The following is a 21685-nucleotide window of genomic DNA, read 5'->3' as shown; positions in this document are numbered from 1 at the left end:
TGTTAATATAGATGGTGTCTGACCGCTGTTCATTTCCAATTTATATCTAAATAAATTCATAACAGCACAGCATTTTGTATTTTCATCCAAAACCATCTGAGGGTTTCCCACCCTTTTTTATGCCATGGACCCTTACTGTTAACTGATGGACCTCAGGTTGGGAACCGCTGGTCTAACCCTAACTCTAAAATCTATTTCTTTGAAGTTTATTTACACGGTAACTAGGTTTTGTGTTGATTTTACTGAATCCTAATGGGGCTTATATTTATTGTTTTTCTGCAGCCTTGCAGTATTAACAGTGCAATTGAGTTTATTTTGCCTGCACGCTCTCTTTGGTTTGTCCATAAGGGTTAGTTACAAGATAATACCTTTCATGTTTGCAATAAAGTAAATATTTAAACCTGAAACTGGACCAGCTTTCTGGACCATTCTGTAAACATAGTCATCTTATTTATAAGTTTCCATTGAGAAAAATGTGGAAAATAGGCTTCCTACAAAGTGTATTGTTCAATGATTCAAGGTCATTCTGTCTTTTTCTTTCTTTCTTTCTAAATCTTTTTATTAATATTAGTAATATGGACAGAATACAGATGATATATTGATAAAGAAATTACCAACATACACATTCCATTACATATGAAAAAAAACATACATAATAGTTACAATATAAATGAGTTTACCAAGACATAAGCCATAAGATATATGTATGGACATAGTAAATCTAAATATTTCATAATGTATAATATAAAAAAAACAGAAAAAAGAAAAAAAACAAAAAAAAATTTATATAATGCAGAACTAGCTAATCTAATCTAATAACTATAACTAATAAGTAATATAAAAGAAAAAAAACAAAAGAGAAGGAAAAAAAGAGCGGGCTGTTTATAATATCTCACAAAAATAAGTATTCATCAATGCCGTCACTTCCGGTCCTCTCAAAATACATAAGCTGAAAGCTGGGAAATCAAATGAACTTGGCACAGGGTCATATTACATCATATGAAAATGTTGAATAAATGGTCTCCATAACTTTTCAAATTTAATAGAAGTCTCAAAAGTACCACTTCTAATTTTTTCTAAATTTAAACATAACATAGTTTGAGAGAACCAATTAAATACAGTGGGAGGATCAATTTCTTTCCAATTCAACAATATAGATCTTCTAGCCATCAGAGTTAGAAATGCAATCATTCGACGGGCTGAAGAAGATAAATGCAGTGAATCTAACATTGGTAAACCAAAAATTGCGGTAATAGGATGAGGTTGTAAATCAATATTCAAAACCGCAGAAATAATATCAAAAATATCTTTCCAATATTTCTCCAAAAATGAACACGACCAAAACATGTGAGTTAAAGACGCAATTTCAGAATGACATCTATCACAAATAGGACTTATATGAGAGTAAAAATGAGCTAATTTATCCTTGGACATATGGGCCCTATGTACGACCTTAAATTGTATTAGTGAATGTTTGGCACATAACGATGATGTATTAACTAATTGAAGAATTCTATCCCAATTCTCACTAGAAATACTAAAACTAAGCTCTCTTTCCCAATCCTGTTTAGTCTTATAAAGAGGCTCTGAATGTATCTTCATAATTATATTATAAAGTTTTGAAATAAGCCCTTTTTGAAAAGGGTCTAATTCAAATAAACTCTCCAAAGTATCTGAAGGCACAAAATTTGGAAACGTAGAGAGTACAGACTGTCTTTTTCATTGGGGGCCTTCTTTCATGCATTTATTTATGTAGTCCTCCATCTTAGTAGTTCTGCAGTAATTTGGACACAAGTTTGTCTCTGTGAGGATCCAACCTGTGGAAATTCCTGTAAAGCAAGTACTCTTCTCGGTAAAACTCTTGGATTATGAACGCAGTCCAAATGATTTTATATTAAACACAATGTTTTCTATGAATTTGTGTAAGAGTCTGTATACAGGGAGTGGAAGTTAAAAAGAGATTTGATGTTCGGTTATCAAAAACATAATTAACATAGAGGACCCAAATACGAGAAAATCTGCAGATGCTGGAAATCCAGAGCAACACACAAAATGCTGGAGGAACTCAGCAGGTCAAGTATAATGGAAAGGAGTAAAACATCGATGTTTCGGGCCGAGACCCAAGGACTGGAAAGAAAGAGAAGAAGTCAGAGTAAGAAGGGGAGGAAGAAGTACAAGGTGGTGGGTGATAGGTGAAACCAGGAGAGGGGGACGGGTGACGTAAAGTGCTGGTAAGTTAATTGGTGGAAGAGATAAAGGGCTGGAGAAGAGGGAATCTGGTAGGAGAGGATAGAAGATCATGGAAGAAAGAGAAGAAGGAGGTGCACCAGAGGGAGGTGATGGGTAGGTAAGGAGATACGGTGAGAGATGGAAACAGGAATGGGGAATGGTGAGGGAGAGGGCAATTACTGGAAGTTTGAGAAATTGATGTTCATGCCATTAGGTTGGAGGTTACCCAGACAGAATATAAGGTGTGGTTTCTCCAACCTGAGTGTGGCAGTAGGACGTGGATGATGAGTTGCTTCTTGAAGCACTGGAGCGGAGCTGCAAGAGAAGGATGATGGTGGGGATTAAAAACATGGACCAAGAGAAAATGTTTTGTCACCAGAATAACCATCACCAGTGGGGTTTGTGAAGTCACAGAGTATAGGAATGGAAGGTATTAGTTCAATGAAACATCATTTAATGTACTTATGAATAAAGTTGTGAGGGTCAAAGTTGAGCATTGTGAACTTCAGTAACTGAAGATGTCTGTCAGGTCGTTACAAGGGGCAAGTGGAACCTGAGCATCCAGTGAATAACACCAGGGGTTTCTGTCTCAGCTTGATGATTTCAGTGCATGAAGGAGATTATTGTGGTATTTTAGTATTCCGCTGGCATAGTTAATGAATGAAAGTAATCTTGAAGGAAGGTGACCTTGGTTTAAGCAGTACTCCAAGGACCTTCATAGAGTTATTGTAGTTATAGCACAGAAGCAGACCCTTGAACCCAACTTGGCCATATTGCCTACCTGTCCCTTCAAGCCTTCCTTACCCCTGTCAAAATGACTTCTAAATGTTGAATTTGTGTTATCAAAGTACGTATGTACATGTCACCAAACAACAGATACTATCTTGAGATTCATTTACTTTTCGTCATTCATAGTAGAACAAAGAAATATAATAGAATCAATGAGAAGCTACACACGAAGACCGACAAGCAACCAATGTGCAAAAGAAGACAAACTGAAAATACTCAAGTACCAATAATAATAATAAGTAAATGAATTATTATTTACTTTATTGATGATTTATATTACTGTATTATATAACATTTACTCTATTAGGTCTCTCCTCAGCTTCTTACAGTCCAAGGAAAAAGTCCCAATCCTGTCCAGCCTCTCCTTACATCTCAAGCCGCTCCCCACACCCCCAAGTTCTGGTAGTATTCCGATGAATCTTCTCTGCACCCTCTGTAGCTTAAAAATAATAGTTCATTTGCTTGTTGCTGAAAAAAGACTGCAATATATAAGAATTTCCAGGCCCTTGTATTTGTTGGCATTCATTCTCAACTGGAGGCTCTCCACATTTGAGAGAACAGACTGAGTCCTGATTTTAGAGTTAAAGGAAATTAATTTGCATGTGTGTTAAATTCTCAGATGTCCCAAAGCATAATTCTTATTATTTAGGCAACTATTTTGAGCATACAAGTTCCTCAAATCAGTGTGATATGAAGGACTATTTAATCTATTTTTAGTGGTTTTGTTTGATTCAATTATTAACCAAGAACACAGGGGAATTCTCTGCTCTTTGATGAATAGCATCAGAAAAATCTTTGATCCGATCTTTTTATATACTGTATGTCTGTCAAAAGATGACAGTTCTGGGATAAAGTGAGATTGAGCCCGATGGATCCATACTCCCTTGAGTTTGGGTGGATCATAGATGATCTCACTGAAATATCAGAGGACTTGGCTGGCTACATGTTGAGAGTTTGCTTTCCCTAGATAAAGTATCTACATTTTCATGCCATCAGGACAAATGGTCAGTGATTCAGAATTGATATGAAGTAATTGCTACTTTTAGAGGGATGTGGATGCTCGGGCACGGATTATACACACAGCTGCGACTGACATATTTTCAGATTCTGTGGAAATCAGACAAAAAGGACACTGACCATGAAAGTGGGGCAGCATGATAGTTTGGGGGTTAGGGCATCACTTTACAGTACTATCTGTGAGATCAGGGTTTGATTCCTGCAGCTGTCTGTAAGGAATTTGTTCACCTCATGACTATGTGGGGTTCTTCCAGGTGCTCCAGCTGCCCTCCCACGTTAAGGTTAGGGTTAGTGAGTCGTGGGCATGCTACGTTGATGCCAGATGGCGACACTTGCAGGCTGCCCCCAGCACAATACTCGCTAATTTAACGCATACAGCATTTGTCACTGTATGTTTCGACATGCATGTGGCAAATAAACCTAATCTCTGTCTTTTCTTTTTTTAGAAGGTGGTAATTAGAATTAGAAATTGTTATATAGATTGTTCAAAGTGGTAGTTGTTCAAAAGTCAGCCATAATCTAACTGAAGCCTTATTATACTTGGAATTGTTGACTCTTGTTCCACTTTCCTTTGCTTTTGTGCTGCTAGATATTGCAGTGGGAGATTAAGATGGGTTATTTTTTGTTTTGAATCTTGATCCAAACCCTTTGAAGCCAGAGCTCGAGTCAAGAATTCTACTACTGGCCCCAGATGGCACTTGAGTGGAAAATAATTGATGTTATAAAGCAAAACAATAAATTGAATAATTAAGAATAATATGAAGACCTAGAGTTTTACATCAGATCCCTACAGAATTGAGCTTTCCAATACTTGGTTAATTACTGTGTTTGCTTATTGTCATTTGCAGGATCCCTATGGAGTACTGTATGAACAGGACTTACACAGTTGCTTAATCTTTTTGTAGCTTAGAAATAGTTTTCATAAAACAATTTGACTCATTGAAATATGGATATATGGGCCCTTATGCTAAGGTGGCTTCTCTGGTTGAAAGTATTACTGGTAGCCCAAGAACGACACAGGAAAAAGCTGGTTAACTTGTCCCCACGAATGTTCTGAACTCCCACTAAAGCTCCTGAGATAAATTTATCCATGGCGTATGGTGCCATGAATGATGGAAATTACATCAGAAGATTTTGGAGCTAGAGAACGAAGTGAAAATTTTGGCATTCATTTGAGCATGGAATCATAGAAATTTAATTTCAAAGTAAATTCATTATTGAAGTATGTATATGTCACCATATTCTGAGATTCTTTTTCTAGCAGGCACTTACAGAAAAGTAAAGAAATACAATAGAATTTATGAAAAACTATACATAAATAAAGACTACAAACAACCAATGAGAAAAAGAAGACAAATTGCAAAAAAAGAATATATATACTACTGAGAACATAAATTGTAGAGTCCTTGAGTCTTTGTAAGTGGTTCTCTAGGTTGTGGAATCAGTTTAGAGTTGAGTGAAGTTATCCATGCTGGTTGTAGGCCATGGTACAGAAAAAGGCCATTTTCCCCTTGATGTCTGTGTTCACCAAAATCAACTTCAAGGGAGTCACATTTCACAGTTTTGTTGCAGAGACTGGCATCTTATGGTTACTAAATCATTCATCCATATTTATTTTGAATGAGATGAGGTTTTCTGCCTGCACCATCCTTTCAGGCAGTGAGTTCTTTACACTCCATTTATTGAATAAAATCCTTCTGCCCACATTCCTCCAGTCCTGTTTCTATCACTTAAACCTGAGTACCCCATCTCTCTACTAAGAGAAATATGCTCTCTCTCCATAATTTTTTGCAGCTGTATTAAATTTCCCATTTCTTTCAAGGAAAACAACCTTTTTCAGACAGTGTCTATAGCTCATCCCTTCCAGTGCTTTCACATCCATGTCTTTGTTACCTGGGAAGCAGCGGTGTTGTCCATGCCCATATCATTGGTGAAGGCATTCACCATTTTGGCTGAGGTGTGCTTACATAAAATGTTCACATAAAGAAAAATATGCCTGACCTATTTGCTATTATCATCCTCAGCAAGGCTGAGCTATACTGCGTATAAGCCTAGAATTTACTAATTCTTCCTTTGTGAATCCGCACTTTCATTCCTTGCAGAGTAGTAATATAAAAATAGCACAACGTTAAGGGTTCCATCTCCCTCTCCGCACAGGAGCAACAAACGGTGCCACCTTGTCTTTAATCAAGAGCTAATGGGAAATCTGTGTTTAAAACTGGGTGTGATGGGGGTGGGTTGTAGGTGGTGATGGTGCTGTAAGAAAGAATTGCAGAATTCTAAGACAAAGGCATGTTTTCCTGAGCACTTTCCTTAAAGCAGTATTTTACAGTATCTGACAACAGAAAATAATTGGACCAGAATTTATTAGCTGTCTGTCATTTCCAATTAGCCTCTGTTTTCTTTTACAGAGTATGTTGCACTCAGTGAAGAAGACTGAAATATTCTGAATGGCCTATTTCACAGAATTGTAAATGTTTCCCTGCCTCCCCTGCTCTGTATTTTCTAACTTGAGTTTGCCCTTGATGAATTTCCTTTTAACTCTGAATAAACAGGGCATTTTGCTGGACAGTGGCTGTACTTAAAATTGTGTTTAATCAAAAGAAGATTAAGAGTGAGAAGTGGCTTTTGGTTCACTGATTGTTGGTCCACGAGAGAGACATGCAACATTTCCATTGCGTTGCTATAGAGACCATCCTGTCAGGATTGTTTTGGTTGGGTGTGATGCAAATCTCGTTCCCAAAAGCATACTGTCATATTCAGTTTGAGTCAAGACCCGATTACATTTTTAGTTGCATGTAATTATTATCTCGCAGTGATCTGAAAACCAGAAGTGGTGTGCCATACATCTTTGCATTCTTTCCCTCTTTAAATAATTTTAAATGAGTTTTCTGATAGAGAAATAGTTGTATTCTGGCTACGTTTTTTGAATAATTAGAGAAGGTTGCCATGGATCAGATAGTAGATGAAATTTGTATGCCTAAGTATTTATAAGCAAGGGAGAGTGCAAGATGGAAAGGCACCTTGTTTATTATTTTTAATAATCTATTCCCTGTATTTTATTGAGATATACAAACTTCATTAAAATATAATGAAAAGACACATTGAAAATTGCAATAACTTGTTTTGAAATAATTAATCTTAACCATACTTATGGGAATGTAAATTATTTTAGAGGAAAACAGCAGGGGTTCATCTAAATTATAATTCTGTCAAGATGTAATAATGGCGACATTTTCATTCACATTGATGTGCCAAGAAGAATTAAGAATTAACTTGTATATAAACAAAACATTGCGCATTACTGTGTGGGACATTTTATCTGCAGGATGCATGCAGCAAGATTGTAAACCCGGTTGCAGAGAATGTCCTTCTTATTCCACTGATTCTATGTGTATCATTCACCTATGTATGCACTCATATCCTTTCCTGATTAAGATTGCATTTCATTTCATAACACCAACACAATTTTTCCAAACATAAAATACCACAGATGCCAGGAATGTGAGATAAAAGGGAAATTCTGGAGGTGTTGATATGTCAGGGAACAATGATTTGTAGAGGAGCAAAGCTAACATTTCAGGTCAATGGCCCTTCATTAGAACTGAGTAGTTGCAGGTCTTTCTGCTTTCTTCAGTAAGATTGTGTCATATATTTTGGTTTATACATCCTTGAATAAATGCTGTCCAGTTCAAAAGGCTCAGACAGCAAATAGCTCCAAGTGTTTTTTGTGAATTTCTTCATCTGCCATTTTATATTCAATCAAAAGTCAGATCAGAAAATTAAATATATACAAGGCATGAGCTTTTATTATTGCTTTTTAAAACAATTTTTGTTGGATTAAATTGAACTATTGGATCAAGAGCAACACACACAAAATGCTGGAGGGACTCAGCAGGTCAGGCAACATCTATGCAAAGGAGTAAACAGTCGGCGTTCTATTATGTGTGCATTGATGCAGCCTGACCTGCTGAGTTCCTCCAGCATTTTCTGCGTGTTTCTTTGGATTTCCAGCATCTGCAGACTTTCTTGTATTGAATCAAGAGGAAGAGAAGGAACTTGCATGTACACAATCCGTTTTTCAACTTTGGGATGTTCTAACCCAAAGTTGTGAAAGGTAGTTGATGTTGTTAAATTATTTTTGATGTTCAATCCTTGCTGCACTGTGTGGTAGTGTTGTTGTCAATACACAGTGCAAGGATCCACAGAAAGGAACATTTCAGAAAGAAATGGAGAACAAACTTATATTCTACAGACCCTTTCATGAACATAGGACATCCCAAGAAGACTTTATGTTCAGCAATGTGCTTTTGGAATATTGTTTCTATTGGACTACCAAGAAGTATGGCAGCCAAGTCTCACAAAGAGCAATGAGACAGAAGACCAGGCTGCTGGTTGATGAATTAGTACTGTGCAGGCCACTAGGAGATTTCCCCTGCTAATCTTTGAGTAATGCCGTAGAATTTTAAGCATCCATCCCAAGGTAATGTTTCAGGCAAATGGTAGCAATGCCAACTGTGTAGTACTCAGTGTTAATTAGAATTGCTGGTTGGAATTATGATCCCATATAACCTGATTTAGAGAAGAGAGTGAATGAACCACACGAAATTTACACATACTCTGAATGAAACTCGCTTAACATAAAAGAAATCACACATACCTGAATCCAAACATGACCACTCTTCCAAGTGTGTCAGACACTCGCCTTGATCTCAGCCGTAGAATACCAGCACCAAAAGGACAAACTCCTACAGTTGACCTTTAAAGGGTGGTATATAGCGCTGGTAAGGTAGTAGGGTGGAGATGCATCTTTACCAAAGGAAGTGTAAGGTGCTTCTTACCTCTTGCGAGCCTGCAGGTCACCCTTGGGCAAGGTTTAGCACCAGCTTAGCCGCCCCCCACCCCCAATCAGAGTCACGGGGAGCATGGGTGCAGGTGGTGGATGGCTGTATGAGCAGAAGGTGCATATCACAAGTCCTGGTTATGTGACCACTGACACCAGGTAGACAGTCTCTGAAGAGTATTGATAATGGCTGGGGTCTTGGAAAAACACTGACCAGAAGAAGGCACTGGCAAACCACTTATGTAGAAGAATTTGCTAAGAACAGTCATGGTCATGAGACCATGATCGCCAATGTCATACGACACGGTACATGATGATGATGATGATATACTGCTAGTACCTACTTTCCTGCATTTAAGTTTAATTCTGTTAAGGATTCTTCAAGAGACTACTAAAAAGTTTAGAAAATTTTAGTGTATTACAGAATAAAATATTTTCTTATAGAACTGGAATTGACAGGAATGTACCAAAGGATTCTGAAAGACCGATAATCATACTTCTCCCCCTTACCACCACTACTTAGTCATTTCCTGTCAGTCACCTTAGGTACAGACATTCCTATGCCTACCGCCACTTTATGAACATACAATCAATGCATGTATTTTAGCGATCTTATGTATTCTTTGTTGTGTTCTTTATCTTGGTGTGTTTTTCATATGTTGCATCGGATGCAGAATAACAATTATTTCATTTTCCTCTTATGTACTGGAAATGACATTAGGCAATCTTGAATCCCACCATATTTGGCATCTCTGTTGAATAGGCTGCTGTTGACTGTTGTCACTTAAAGCTATGATAGGTTGATACTGGGAGCTCTTGTTATGGGCATGCCGTTGTTGTATTGCCTTATTTTTACCATAGTGATTTCAAGAAAGATGAGGCAAAGTTGCCAGAGAATTTTCAATGGTTAGCACAGAATATTTCAATCAGTAGGTACACGACCCTTGGTGCAGATGATCCAACCAAAAAGCCTACACTGTAAGTAATAAAATATGACCGAATTAATATATATTTAAAATTTTGTGATGCGGATGATGAAACCAAGAAGCATTTTGATAAGAAATCATCAAGGTTAAAAAAAATGATGAGATAATTAAGGAATGCTTGTGAAATTGGGTGGGAGAGGGTGGGGAGCAGTCATTATTGGTTCATTTAAAATGGTAAACAGTTACATTGGAGGATCTTGGGAGATCTGCCTGAAATTTGTGTCTTTTCACCAGCAAAGAAAAACATCTGTGACTTGAAAGTTCAGGTGAAAAAAAAGACACATTTGGAAGGTGAAGAAACCAAGTTTATGGTGCTGTCTTCTCCCTTCTCAGTTGCCATCTGCGGATGAGTAAAACACGTTGCCTGAGTAAAACATTGCTTGGGAAATTAGCCTTGAGAGCTTTTAGGAATTTCATACTTATCATTCAGTATTAATTGCACACAGCAGCATGATAACACACAGAGTTTACTCAGTGGCACAAAATTAAGGAAATAAATGGATGATGGCTGTTTTTCATTATAGACAGCATGATAATGAGCTGCCATAAAAGTATGCGTGACACAAAATATCATTTTAAGAATGTTCAACTTGACCTTTCTACAAAGAATTAAATTTGTCAGTCATCAGGTAGTGATAATTGAGAATGGTTAATATATCCAAATCAAGTGATTGCCACTGCGTCTGCCCTTGAAAATAGGCACCAGATTCTCACGAGGTTTCTTGAGCGTATTCATGATTTGAGCTGAATTCTCATATAGATTTGTATATGAAAGGGGATTAAATTTGTTCAAAACCACAATTGCAGACTCAAAATGGTTGTTATCGAAAATTACAGCATAGTATAAGCCCTTCAGTCCATGATGCAGTGCTAACCTTTTAAGCTACTGTAAATTAAGTCTACCCCTTCCCCCCTACTTAACCCTCAATCTTTCTCTCGTTCATGTGCCTATCTAGGAGTTTCTTGAATGCCTCTATTGTATCCACTTCTACCACCTCCCTTGCAGCACATTCACGTACTCAGCACTCTGTAATATAACTTTCCTTTAACATCCCTCCTGATACTTTCCTCCAATCACCTTGAAATTATGGCCTTTCACATTAACTATTTCTGCCCTGGGAAAAAGTCCATGGTTATCCAATCGATCTATTCCTTTTGTCGTCTTGTACACCTCCACCAAGTCACTGCTCATCCTCCTTGGCTCTAGAGAGTAAAGCCCTAGCTGACTCAACCTGTCCTCATAAAAGACATACTCTCTAATCCAGGCAGCATCCTGTTAAGTTGCCTCTGCACCCTCTCTAAAACTTCACAACTTTCCTATTTGAGGCAACCAGAACTGAACATAATATTCCGTGTGGTCCAACTAGGGCCTTATAGAGGTGCAACATCACCTCTTGGCTCTTGATCTCAATCCCCCAACTATAAAGGCCAATACACAGTATGTCACTTAACACCTGTGTATGGGGAACATAGGAAAAAACAACAGGGGGTCATAAAACTGTTTACTCTTCTAATTTTGAATAAGATGTGCACAACAAGCACGAGGGCTTTCCTTAGCGTATACAAGAGTGGCACTGTTTATGATGGATGACTGTGAACGCCTAAGCCATGGCTTCCCAACCTTTTTTTATGCCATGGATTATGGACTCCTACCACTAATTGAGAGATCCGGGGACCCCTGGCCTAAGCAATCAGGGATTTTTGGGCTTATGTCTGAGTCCCAATCAGTGGGTATAACCTGCCTTTATTCCCTTGCCAAACAAAGGGCTTGTAAGGCCACAAATCTTTCCATTCCGAATGTATGTTGCATTATTAGTAGGTAATGAGCTCCTGATCTTGCCTGGACACTGGGCTAGAGCTTCATGGATGCTGTTTAGCTTTCTGCTGGGCCAATGGTGTCAATCAGGCAGGTGAGTGGTTCTGATATCAGTGGAAGTCGTTGTGCCTGTATTCCCCAGATTGACTTCTCCATCTTTGAACCTTGACATGCTTCACTGTCAGGGTCTGGCCCAGTGTAAACACCTATTGTTCTGCTTTCCTTGTCTACAACACAGTGGTACGAACATTGGATTTTCCAATTTCAGATAGCCCTTTGTTGTTCTCCTCCTCTCTCCTTCTGACCTACCTCCAGGCCCCTCCCCTTCAGCACTCCAAACCATTTTCATCCCCCTTCCCTTCCTAGTTCTACCCACATACATCACTCCCTCCCACCAAACCTGGTTTCATCCGCCTTTCACTTCTCCCTATTATCATCTTCCTTATCAGATTCCAGCACAGGAAGCCTCTTGTGTTCCTGTTTGTCACCATCCTGCAAGTGTCTCCACCTTCACCACCCCACTTCCCACCCGCCAGACTGGATAGCTGCTTTGCTGAGCATCTGCCCTATCTCTGCAATGGCCACTTTGAGCTCCTGGTTGCAACTTCCCACTATTCAGGACATTTTCAAAGTCAGGTGTGTAAAAAGGGCCTGAAGGATCATTGGGGACCTGAGTCACCCCAACCACAAACTGTTCCAGCTACCACCATCTGGGAAACGGTACCACAACATAAAAGCCAGGACCAACAGGCTCCGGGGACAGCTTCTTCCACAAAGCCATCAAACTGATTAATTCATGCTGACGCAATTGTATTTCTATGTTATACTGACTATCCAGTTGTACATAATATTTATTATAAATTGCATATTGCACATTTAGACAGAGAGGTAACAAAGATTTTTACTTCTTGTGTATATGAAGGTTGTAAGTAATAATTCAATTCAATTCAAAGCCAATTCAATTCGATTCCATTCAACACTTCTTACTGTTCCCCCACTGACCTAATTATCTTCGGCCTCCATTGTCTGGCTAAGGCCAAGCACAAACTAGAGGAGCAGTACCTCGTTCTCCCTGGATGTCTACAACACAGTGGCAAGAACATTGAATTCCATTCTTTCAAACATGTCCCTGCCTTAGAACTATATAGGCTTTACCCACAGCCCTCTCTTTTTCTAAGCTCCATGTGGCCATCCAGGAGTCTCTTTAAAGACCCTATCGTATCCACCTCCACCGCCACCGGCAGCCCATTCCATGCACTCGCCATTCTGTGTAAAAAAAACAATTACCCATGACATTTCCTCTGTACCTACTTCCAAGCACCCTAAAACTGTGCCCTCTTGTGCTAGCCATTTCAGCTCTGGGGAAAAGCCTCTGAGTGCCCACATGATCAGTGCCTCTCATTATCTTGTACACCTCTATCAGGTCACCTCTCGTTCTCCGTTGCTCCAAGGAGAAAAGGCCGAGTTCACTCAGCCTAGTTTCATAAGGCATGCTCCCCAATCCAGGCACCATCCTTGTAAATCTCCTTGCACCCTTTCTGTGGTTTCCATGTTCATGCAGCAGTTTTTTTTCCCCCTACATCCAGTTACCTCCCCCTCCCCTATCTCTCTCCATCTCTCCACTGTGCTTGAACTATCCTATATCCACCAATTACAGACTGGGTCCTGTCTCACCCCTCCTCCCCTGCTCTTAATGTTCCTTCTCCACACCCAGACCTGATGCAAGCGTTTGACCCCAAAGCACTGAAAATTCTTTTCGCATCACAGTAACTGCTCAGCCAGCTGAATTCCACTAACAGGTTGGTTGTTTTTTCTTGCATGGTTATTGGGCATCTGCTATGGTAGCACAGGCTAAGAAGGGAATGCTTTGAATGCAAAGGCATTTGAAAATAAAAAGTTTAGAAAACTGGAAATATACTGGTCATATACAAGACCATTGTTGGATCAGACAATAGAAACTGTGTATTCATGACGAAGGGTCCTGACGAAGGGTCTCAGCCCGAAACGTCGTCAGTGCTTCTCCTTATAAATGCTGCCTGGCCTGCTGTGTTCCACCAGTATTTTGCGTGTGTTGTTGTTTGAATTTCCAGCATCTGCAGATTTCCTCATATTTGTGTATTCATGTCTGTTTTTTATATATAGGCCACAATGGAATAGTTGTTGTGGTGGCACCTGAATATTTTGTGTTTGCCTCGGCACCATCATATGCTTTGTAATGTAGACTACTTACACAGTGATCAATAACATCAAAAGAAGTGGCAGCAGTCACAAGATATCAAAGTGACCGTAATCGACCTATAATTGCAGTAATCAGCCTCGTCTAGAGGCGGCAGACGTAAACTTCAGTTGCATAAGTATCTGGAAGAAACAGTGTTCTGAATTTGGAGAGGAAATATCACCTTTATTTTGAAATCAATTTCATTAGTTTTTGAGGCATCCAATCTCTTAATTGACTAAAATACAAAATACTGCAAATCTGAAATGAAAACAAAACACTGGAGTGGCTGTAACCGTCTGTCGGAACGATGTTTCAAGAGTAAAGGCTTTCTTGGAAAAATCTTAGTAAAGGGAATAGCCTTTTTTTAAATTAAGAAGGGAGCAGGAAAGAGCAGGGAAAAGACAGAGAACAAGGTTCTGCACAGAAAATACTAATATTATCTGTGATTGGCATACATAAGCATATCTATTTAGTATCAGATAATGTATACAATATACAATCTGAAATTCTTGCTGTTTGCAGACATCCATGAAAACAGAAAGGTACCCCAAAGAATGTGACAATAAAAACATTAGAATGCCGAAGCCCCCCCTACTCCCCACCCACAAGGATCATGAAACCTCCCCATCCCCCTTCCCTTCCCCCACTTACTACAGCAAAAAGCACCCACCACCCACCAAGCAGGCAACAGTAGAGCACCCAAGACAGACCATAATCTGCAGTATGCACAACAAAACTAATCTTTCACCGGACAATTTGACATGCACAGGCTCTCTCTCTCCCTCGTTCTCCCTAGTAAATTTGCTGAGAGGTGTCATACAGCGAGAGGGGAGACTAACAAAAGTAAAACTCGCTAAAGCAGCAGAAGTAATGTTTTGAGATAAAGAGAAGCATAATGAGGAGAGCTGAAGAAACAAAAGATCTCTGCAAAGTATAAGAATAATATAAGCAGTAGGCTTGCACTGAGCTTGATCTAGACTGCAGAGAACTAAGGTGGGGATATTAGAGTGAGTTGAGAGCAGCTGGCGTTGTGGGATATGTGTCTGCCAACATGCAGGAGTGATGGGTACTTTATGACCCGACGTGTTGCAGTGTAGTAAATCATTCAACCTATTATTAAGCTGATTCCAGCAATCAGTCAGACTATGTACCATATTTAAACCCTTTCAGAGTCACTTATTTCTATCTTAGAACCATTTCCCCTGATATTCCTAATAAAAAAATCTGTCAACTTTGAAAATTTTGACTAAACTTTGTGAAGGCAAGCAGTTTTCTGAATGCACTATAAAATGTGTTGGTTGTATTGTTAGGATTTTTTTCCTTTCTTTCCCATCACAGCTACTAGTTTACCATTGGATCATTTTCTAATTTTCTACACCTCTGTTGGGGTTGAGGGAATATAAAGTATTTTTTGCAATCTATTCTCACTGCCCACTGGTATTTTGATCAAAATAAGTTGACTTCTTAAGTCAAGTAAGCCCGCTGGGAATCTGGCACACAAGGCTCTGCACATAAACCCAGGTCTAACCAAATTGACTTTAAAAGAACTGAAACTGATATAAAAATATTAGGAACAATTCTAATTGCTAGCTACTTTAATGAATTCTTCCAAGTTTGGCTCCATTGTGAGCAATATGATCAAAAATGGTTTGCTTCACTAAAAATAATAGCATTATCTTGTTGAGATTATGTGTGTTGAACAGTTCAGTATGCGCTGGATGGGCCAAAGGTCCTGCTTCTGTGCTGTAGCACTCTTTGTCTCTAGTGGCCTAGAAATTAGATTGCGTGGTATTCTTTCTATCAGCAATGCATGATTAAATTTCTATTTGCCATAGAGTGAAATTAGATGATGATGACTTCCAAGTTGACTCATGCCCCTGTGGAAACTTGACCGGGCGCTTCTTGAGATGAGCCAAACTTGAGCGTTTGATGTGATTTCAGCAGTGAATATGCATTGAATAACAGTTTTCTCTGTCCCCCCCTCTGCCTTCTCCACTGCTGTTGTGAGGCCCAGCAAAAAAAATCCCCAGGGCAGAATTGGCAAATATGAGGGGCATAATGTTAAGGTGATTGGAGGGAAGTATAGGGGGGGATCAGAGGTTAGTTTTTATACAGAGAGTTCTAAGACTGCATGAAACACCCTGCCGGGGTAGTGGTAGAGGCAGATATGTTAGGGGCAGCTAAAAAACTCTTGGACAGGCATATAAATGATAGAAAAATGGAGAGCCGTGTGGGAGGAGAAGGATTAGATTGATCTTGGAGTAGGTTAAAAAGTTGGTACAACATCATAGGCCAAAGAGCCTGCATTGTACTGTATTGTTCTATTCTATGGTCTATGTTTTATACTTTGGATTGTTGGTGGGGAAACTAGTTCCCATTGTTTATCTGCTGTTTTCTTGCATTTCAGTGCAGTACCTGGGCTATACTAAAGAATGTAGCATACTTATTTTTCATAAGATAATTGACCAGTTAATAATGTTTAAATAAACTTTTAATTGGTCACATCATACAACATTCTAAGCAACTTTCCACTTATCCCTATCCCACTCAGTTCCCTGCATGACGCAGGCCCAATCAGTTCATTGCCAACAATTTCCAAGAGATCAACGACCTCATTAGACCAAGGAACTTAAAAGCCTTGCAACTTCATGGGAGTTATCAGAAATTAGCTTGACAAGAAAAGAACTTCACAATGGTTACTTACACTCAGTGGCCACTTTATTCTGTAGCTTCTAATGTGGTCTCTGCATGTATGTTCATGGTCTTCTGCTGCTGTAGCCAATCCTCTTCAAGATTCAACGTGTTGTGCATTCAGAGATGCTCTTCTGCATACCACTGTTGGAACACATGGTTACTGTTGCCTACTGGTTCGAACCAGTCTGGGTGTTCTCCTTTGATCTTTCTCATTGACAAAGTGTTTTCACTTACAAAACTTTGTTTTTTTTTGTTTATTACACCACTCTCTGTAAACTCTAGAAACTTATGCATGAAAATCCCAGGAGATCAGCAGATTCTGAGATACTCAAACCACCCCATCTGGCACCAACCATCATTTCACAGTCAACGTCTATTAGATCATATTTTTTTCCCATTTTGGTGCTTGATCTGAACAACAACTGAACCCCTTCTTCTAGTAAAGTTTAATGGCGGTTTGCAGCCCAAAATAAGGTACATTACTGCCACCTACTGAGCTGGATTGTGGAGCAAAAGGTCAGGAAGTACACCTCCTTTAATTCCCTCCACCAAAAAAACCCTCAAATAATATTAAAGTCTAATGCTTAACAGTCTCAAAGCAGTATGGCAGAAGGATCTTGGAAGTGATATTGAAGATAATGAGTGGTCAAATATTTTATCAAATGTGGGTAGACATATTAGGGAAGCGAGAGGGAAATTTATTCAGTATAAGATAGTACACAGTAGTATATTATTGGACACCAACTAGGCTCTACAAAATGGGGGTTGTTGATAATAATTTATGCTGGAAATGCAAAAGTGAGGTGGGCTCATATTGTCACATAATTTGGGAGTGTTCCATGGTTCGTCCATTTTGGTGTAAAGTTCTTGATTTGTTGGGGAATTGGTTCGGTCCTACACTGCCCTTGTGCCCACAACTTTGTCTCCTGGGTGCTAGGACAGTGATACCTAATGTAAACAATGAGAAGTTTACTATTTTAAAGGTGGGTCTCATCACAGCTGCAAGAATTATTTTGCAAAACTGGAAATAACCCAGATGTCCCACTGTGAGGGAGTGGACTGAGGAAATGGTTAAGCTTTCATCATATGAACACATGTTGGGAAGAATTAACAGTGAGGGAACAGTGCAAGACACATGGGATCAATTTTGGTTGTATATTAATTTAAACTTAAATTAGACCTTTTTTTTTCCTGTTGCTTAGTTTTATGTTTTCCTGTCATGGGATGGCAGTGTAAATGTGCTGTACTGTATCTACTGTGCTGCTTTGTAAAATAAGAATAAATAATCATAAAACTTTGAATTACAAAAAAAGTTTAATGCTGTTCAGAAATATGCACTATACATTACGATGGCAATGATATCCTGACATTTTAAACTGTGTCCATCCCAATGATCTTAATTTAGCAACTGGAAGTTTTCCTTGCACCTCGTAGGCTCTGCATTCAAACAATATATGCTGTACCATTTCTTGACAAGTCCACTCCCTACAAATGCTCATATCATGCTTATTAATTCTGAACCAGTTATTCAACCTAGTATGTTTGAAATGTAAATGTTTACGTATAACCTCTCTCTCATACCCGTCGCCCAGTTGAGCTCCACCATCCTCAGAATTTTGTATAAATGCCGTTCTCTCCTTTCTTTATCCCAAGTTTGTTGCCACACTGATCAAATAGACTTTTGAATTCTGGCTTTTACCTCCCCTTTATACAAAGGCACCACTACCTTTACATCGTTATTTCTTAGCGATAGCTTGAATAGAAGGTCTGCCAGCCCATTTCCCTCAACCCCCAAATCTGATCCTCTTGACCATATCTACATGCTTTTATGTATTGAGTTGCTGCCACTTGATTGTATGATTAGATATTTGTTTTATTGGGCTGGTTTACAGGTGTACCTAATAAAGTGACCACTGAGTGTAATTACACTGGACAACAAATTTTTTTGAAAATGTTGCTTCTTAGGAATTTTTTTTGTTTATGATAGACCACTTGAAGCTGAACACAAATATAATTTCAGACTATTTGTATTGCATAGGAATTTGGAGAACTAAGAAATTAACTTATTGAGTATGATGTGTTTAAGTGCAGTATGGTGCTGACACTTTGCAATAGTTCAACTAAGCTAAAAATGCTTTCTTGATGACTTTCATTTGTACTAAAGCGAGATACCTCAGATAATAAGTGTCCAACAATAATCAACCAGCATTGATGGATTCCAGTTGCCCTGATACCGGTTCTCCATGACTGCAATGTTCTGGTGAAACCATTCACTGTGCTCATCACTGTCAGTGCCGAGACTTGCAGGAAAGAAGTTGAAGTGGGAATGCAGAAAATGGATCTCCAGTGATGTGTTGCGCTTCATGCTTCATGTATGCTTGAAGCATTTTGTCAACCAGCTGCATGTAGTTTGGCGCTCTGTAGTTGCCAAGAAAATTTGCAACAGCATCCATTAATGCCTTCTATGCGATTTTCTCCGGTCCCTCTAGAGGTTCTTCGAATTGCCTGTCATTGATGACCTGTTTGATTTGTAGACCAACAAAAATGCTTCCTTATCTTGGCATCAGTTATTCTGACTTGAATTATGAATTTAAATAAGAAATATAGGCGATTTCAACAAAATGATGCATGATAAGGAAATTTCATGTCAATTTTCATGACCCCAAAATCCTTAAGAACCTCAAAAAGTAGTCCGGAAGCAAAATCATTGTTGTCCAGTCCTGTTTAAGTAATTATCTTTGAAAAATACATGGCTAAATACCTTTCAAATTTATTGTGATAGGAATATTTTGTTTTAATTATTTACTTACTTACAGCTAAGGTGATTAAAAGGGTGATCATTTACTTCTTAGAAAGCAAGTGAACACATAGATTAGAGGATCAAACTTTTGTTCAAACTTAGGGTCTCTGTTTTGTTTTGAACGTGCCTAATTTCCAATAAGGCAACTGATAGATTTAGTCTGAAACTACCAATTCTTATCTATTCCTTTTGTTTCTTGACAGAGCTTGTATGAGACAGCTTGAGATGATGTGAAAACACTTGCATGGCAATACAATATTTTGACAAAGTTGAAATATCAAAATCTCATGCTGCTTTTTTGGCCGTCTTGAGTTAATTATGAACAGATTTACATGGGCTCAGTGCAGCTGTATTTCAGCTTAGTTTTCCCATATCCCAGTTTGGTCTGTTAGGGATTTGATTAAATTGGGTACAACTGTGTGGACAATTAATAGACAATGAAAAATTCAAAGCTTTAGCACCAGTCCAAGTATTGAGTTCTCCAAAGTCAGCTACAGCAGTTCCAGGTTCTGATGATGGGGCCTAGACCTAAAACATTAACAATTTCCCTTTCCACTCATGTTGCCTGACCTCCAGCATTTTCTGTTTTTATACAGCAGTATGGTATTCCATTGAAGTTTAGAAATTAAAGAGATGGTTTTTGGTTGCCAAGGGTCAGTCACACAATAGTTTGTTCGTGTGTCAACAAATGAAGACTTGGAATATGATTTTTAAATAAACTTAAATTGAGAACAGTGCTTAGCTAAGTTATGCAACGTTAGTGGGACATGTACGGGTGATCCTTCAGTTTTTAGCACAATGGCCTGTTTACCATTGTCTTACCTTCACACTTCTGTCATTCCTCATTGTTCATGTCCATCTTCACCCTGCCTTGCCTTCCCATACTATGTGGAAGATACCAAACTTCTTTGCTTAGAAATTTGTCTACACTGTCTTTCCAAGGATAAAACCAAGATTCCAAGTACGTTTATTATCAGAATGTATAAATTATGCAAGTTTGCAAGTCTACAGGCAACCAGAAAGCAAGAAACCATGCTAGTAATTACTCAAATATTGTTTCAGAAAGCTCTAGTATTTACATAGTTTCTAAAAGTCAACCCTGGATCACTAAACAAGCTTTTAAATGTTACCTCTAAATTTTTTAACCTTGTTATCTCATTCTTTAAGTACTCTTTAAACTCTCCCTTTGACATCTGTCGTAATGCCTCCTGAGGGATGCAGGTTAGACTGGAATTGTTGCGGTTGCCTTCCTGTAGCAAATGAGATTGAGAGAGCATTTGTTAGAAGTGTACACTACCATGACTGGTTCAGACAGGATGAATAAAGGGAAGCTGTGAATTTAAAATGTGTGGCAAAAGGTACAAGGACAGTGTGAGGAGCAAGGTTCCCTCCAAGGTGTACATATACACACATCTTTTGCCACTAGCGCACAGAAGAATTCAAACTGCACACAAAAGGTTGTCACACTCTACTTCGTTGGCATGTTAAGTATATTTCACGATCATACACAATCACATTTCCTTTTCTGGTTTCTGATGTGGACACTGTTGACAACGTGGAGTTTGCGATGATTTGTCTGCAGATATTGGAAATGACTTATTTATGCTGTTTTTATTGAAGAAATTATTCAGTGCGCACATGTTGTTGTCACTGGGCGAAAAAATGCACAGCCCAAGATTTTGCACGCACTGGTCATAACAAATTAGAGGGAGAATTGGTGGGGAGAATTATTTTATTAAGATGGCAAAAAGGTGGTGAAAATGGAATCAGTGTCTTCAAAAGGTAATTGGAGCGGCATTGAGATGGTAATTTGCAGAGCATTGCTGAAAGAACAAGGGAATGGGACTGATGTGATTACCACACTGGGAGCAAGTTCAGTAACCCCCTGAACCATTGCAATGAAGTGATTCAATGATTCCCCCTGTAGTTTCAATTCTGTCCAATAATGCTCCTGTGAAGCAACTTGAGATCTTTTATTACTTTAAAGGTACAATATATAAGTGCTTACTCCCTGAATTTAAAGTAAAGAATTTCCTTTTTGTGATTTCTAGGTGCCAAACGTATGACCAATCGGGCAACACTGTGGTATGTCCCGTTGTCCGTGGAGAACGTGAATAAAGTGGTCAAGGTTCCTCCGATGCAGGTAACGGATTATAGTGCTGCATCACGTAATTCTTGATATTGTGAAAGTGAGAATTCAGTTCTACTTAAAAGATGAGTAAAATAAATGTAGAATATAGAACATTACAGTAAAGTACAGGTCCACAATGTTGTGCCAACTTTTTAAGCTACA

The 21685-nt window shown here is 38.7% G+C and overlaps 1 protein-coding gene across 2 annotated transcripts in view; it reads left to right on the top strand.

The window, feature by feature from the left end:
• The window catches only part of acot7 (acyl-CoA thioesterase 7), a 276045-nt gene that overhangs the window by 67743 nt on the left and 186617 nt on the right, over positions 1-21685 (top strand). For both annotated transcript variants that reach the window (XM_059952220.1, XM_059952221.1), the window contains exon 4: positions 21444-21535. In XM_059952220.1, coding sequence (XP_059808203.1) covers positions 21444-21535 — 92 coding nt within the window. The remainder of the gene's footprint in view (positions 1-21443; positions 21536-21685) is intronic.

This window comes from Hypanus sabinus, chromosome 27 (genome assembly GCF_030144855.1).
Source record: "Hypanus sabinus isolate sHypSab1 chromosome 27, sHypSab1.hap1, whole genome shotgun sequence".
In the NCBI taxonomy this organism is placed as follows: domain Eukaryota; kingdom Metazoa; phylum Chordata; class Chondrichthyes; order Myliobatiformes; family Dasyatidae; genus Hypanus; species Hypanus sabinus.
Note: the sequence above shows the minus strand (reverse complement) of the source record. Positions and strands in the feature narration are given on the sequence as shown.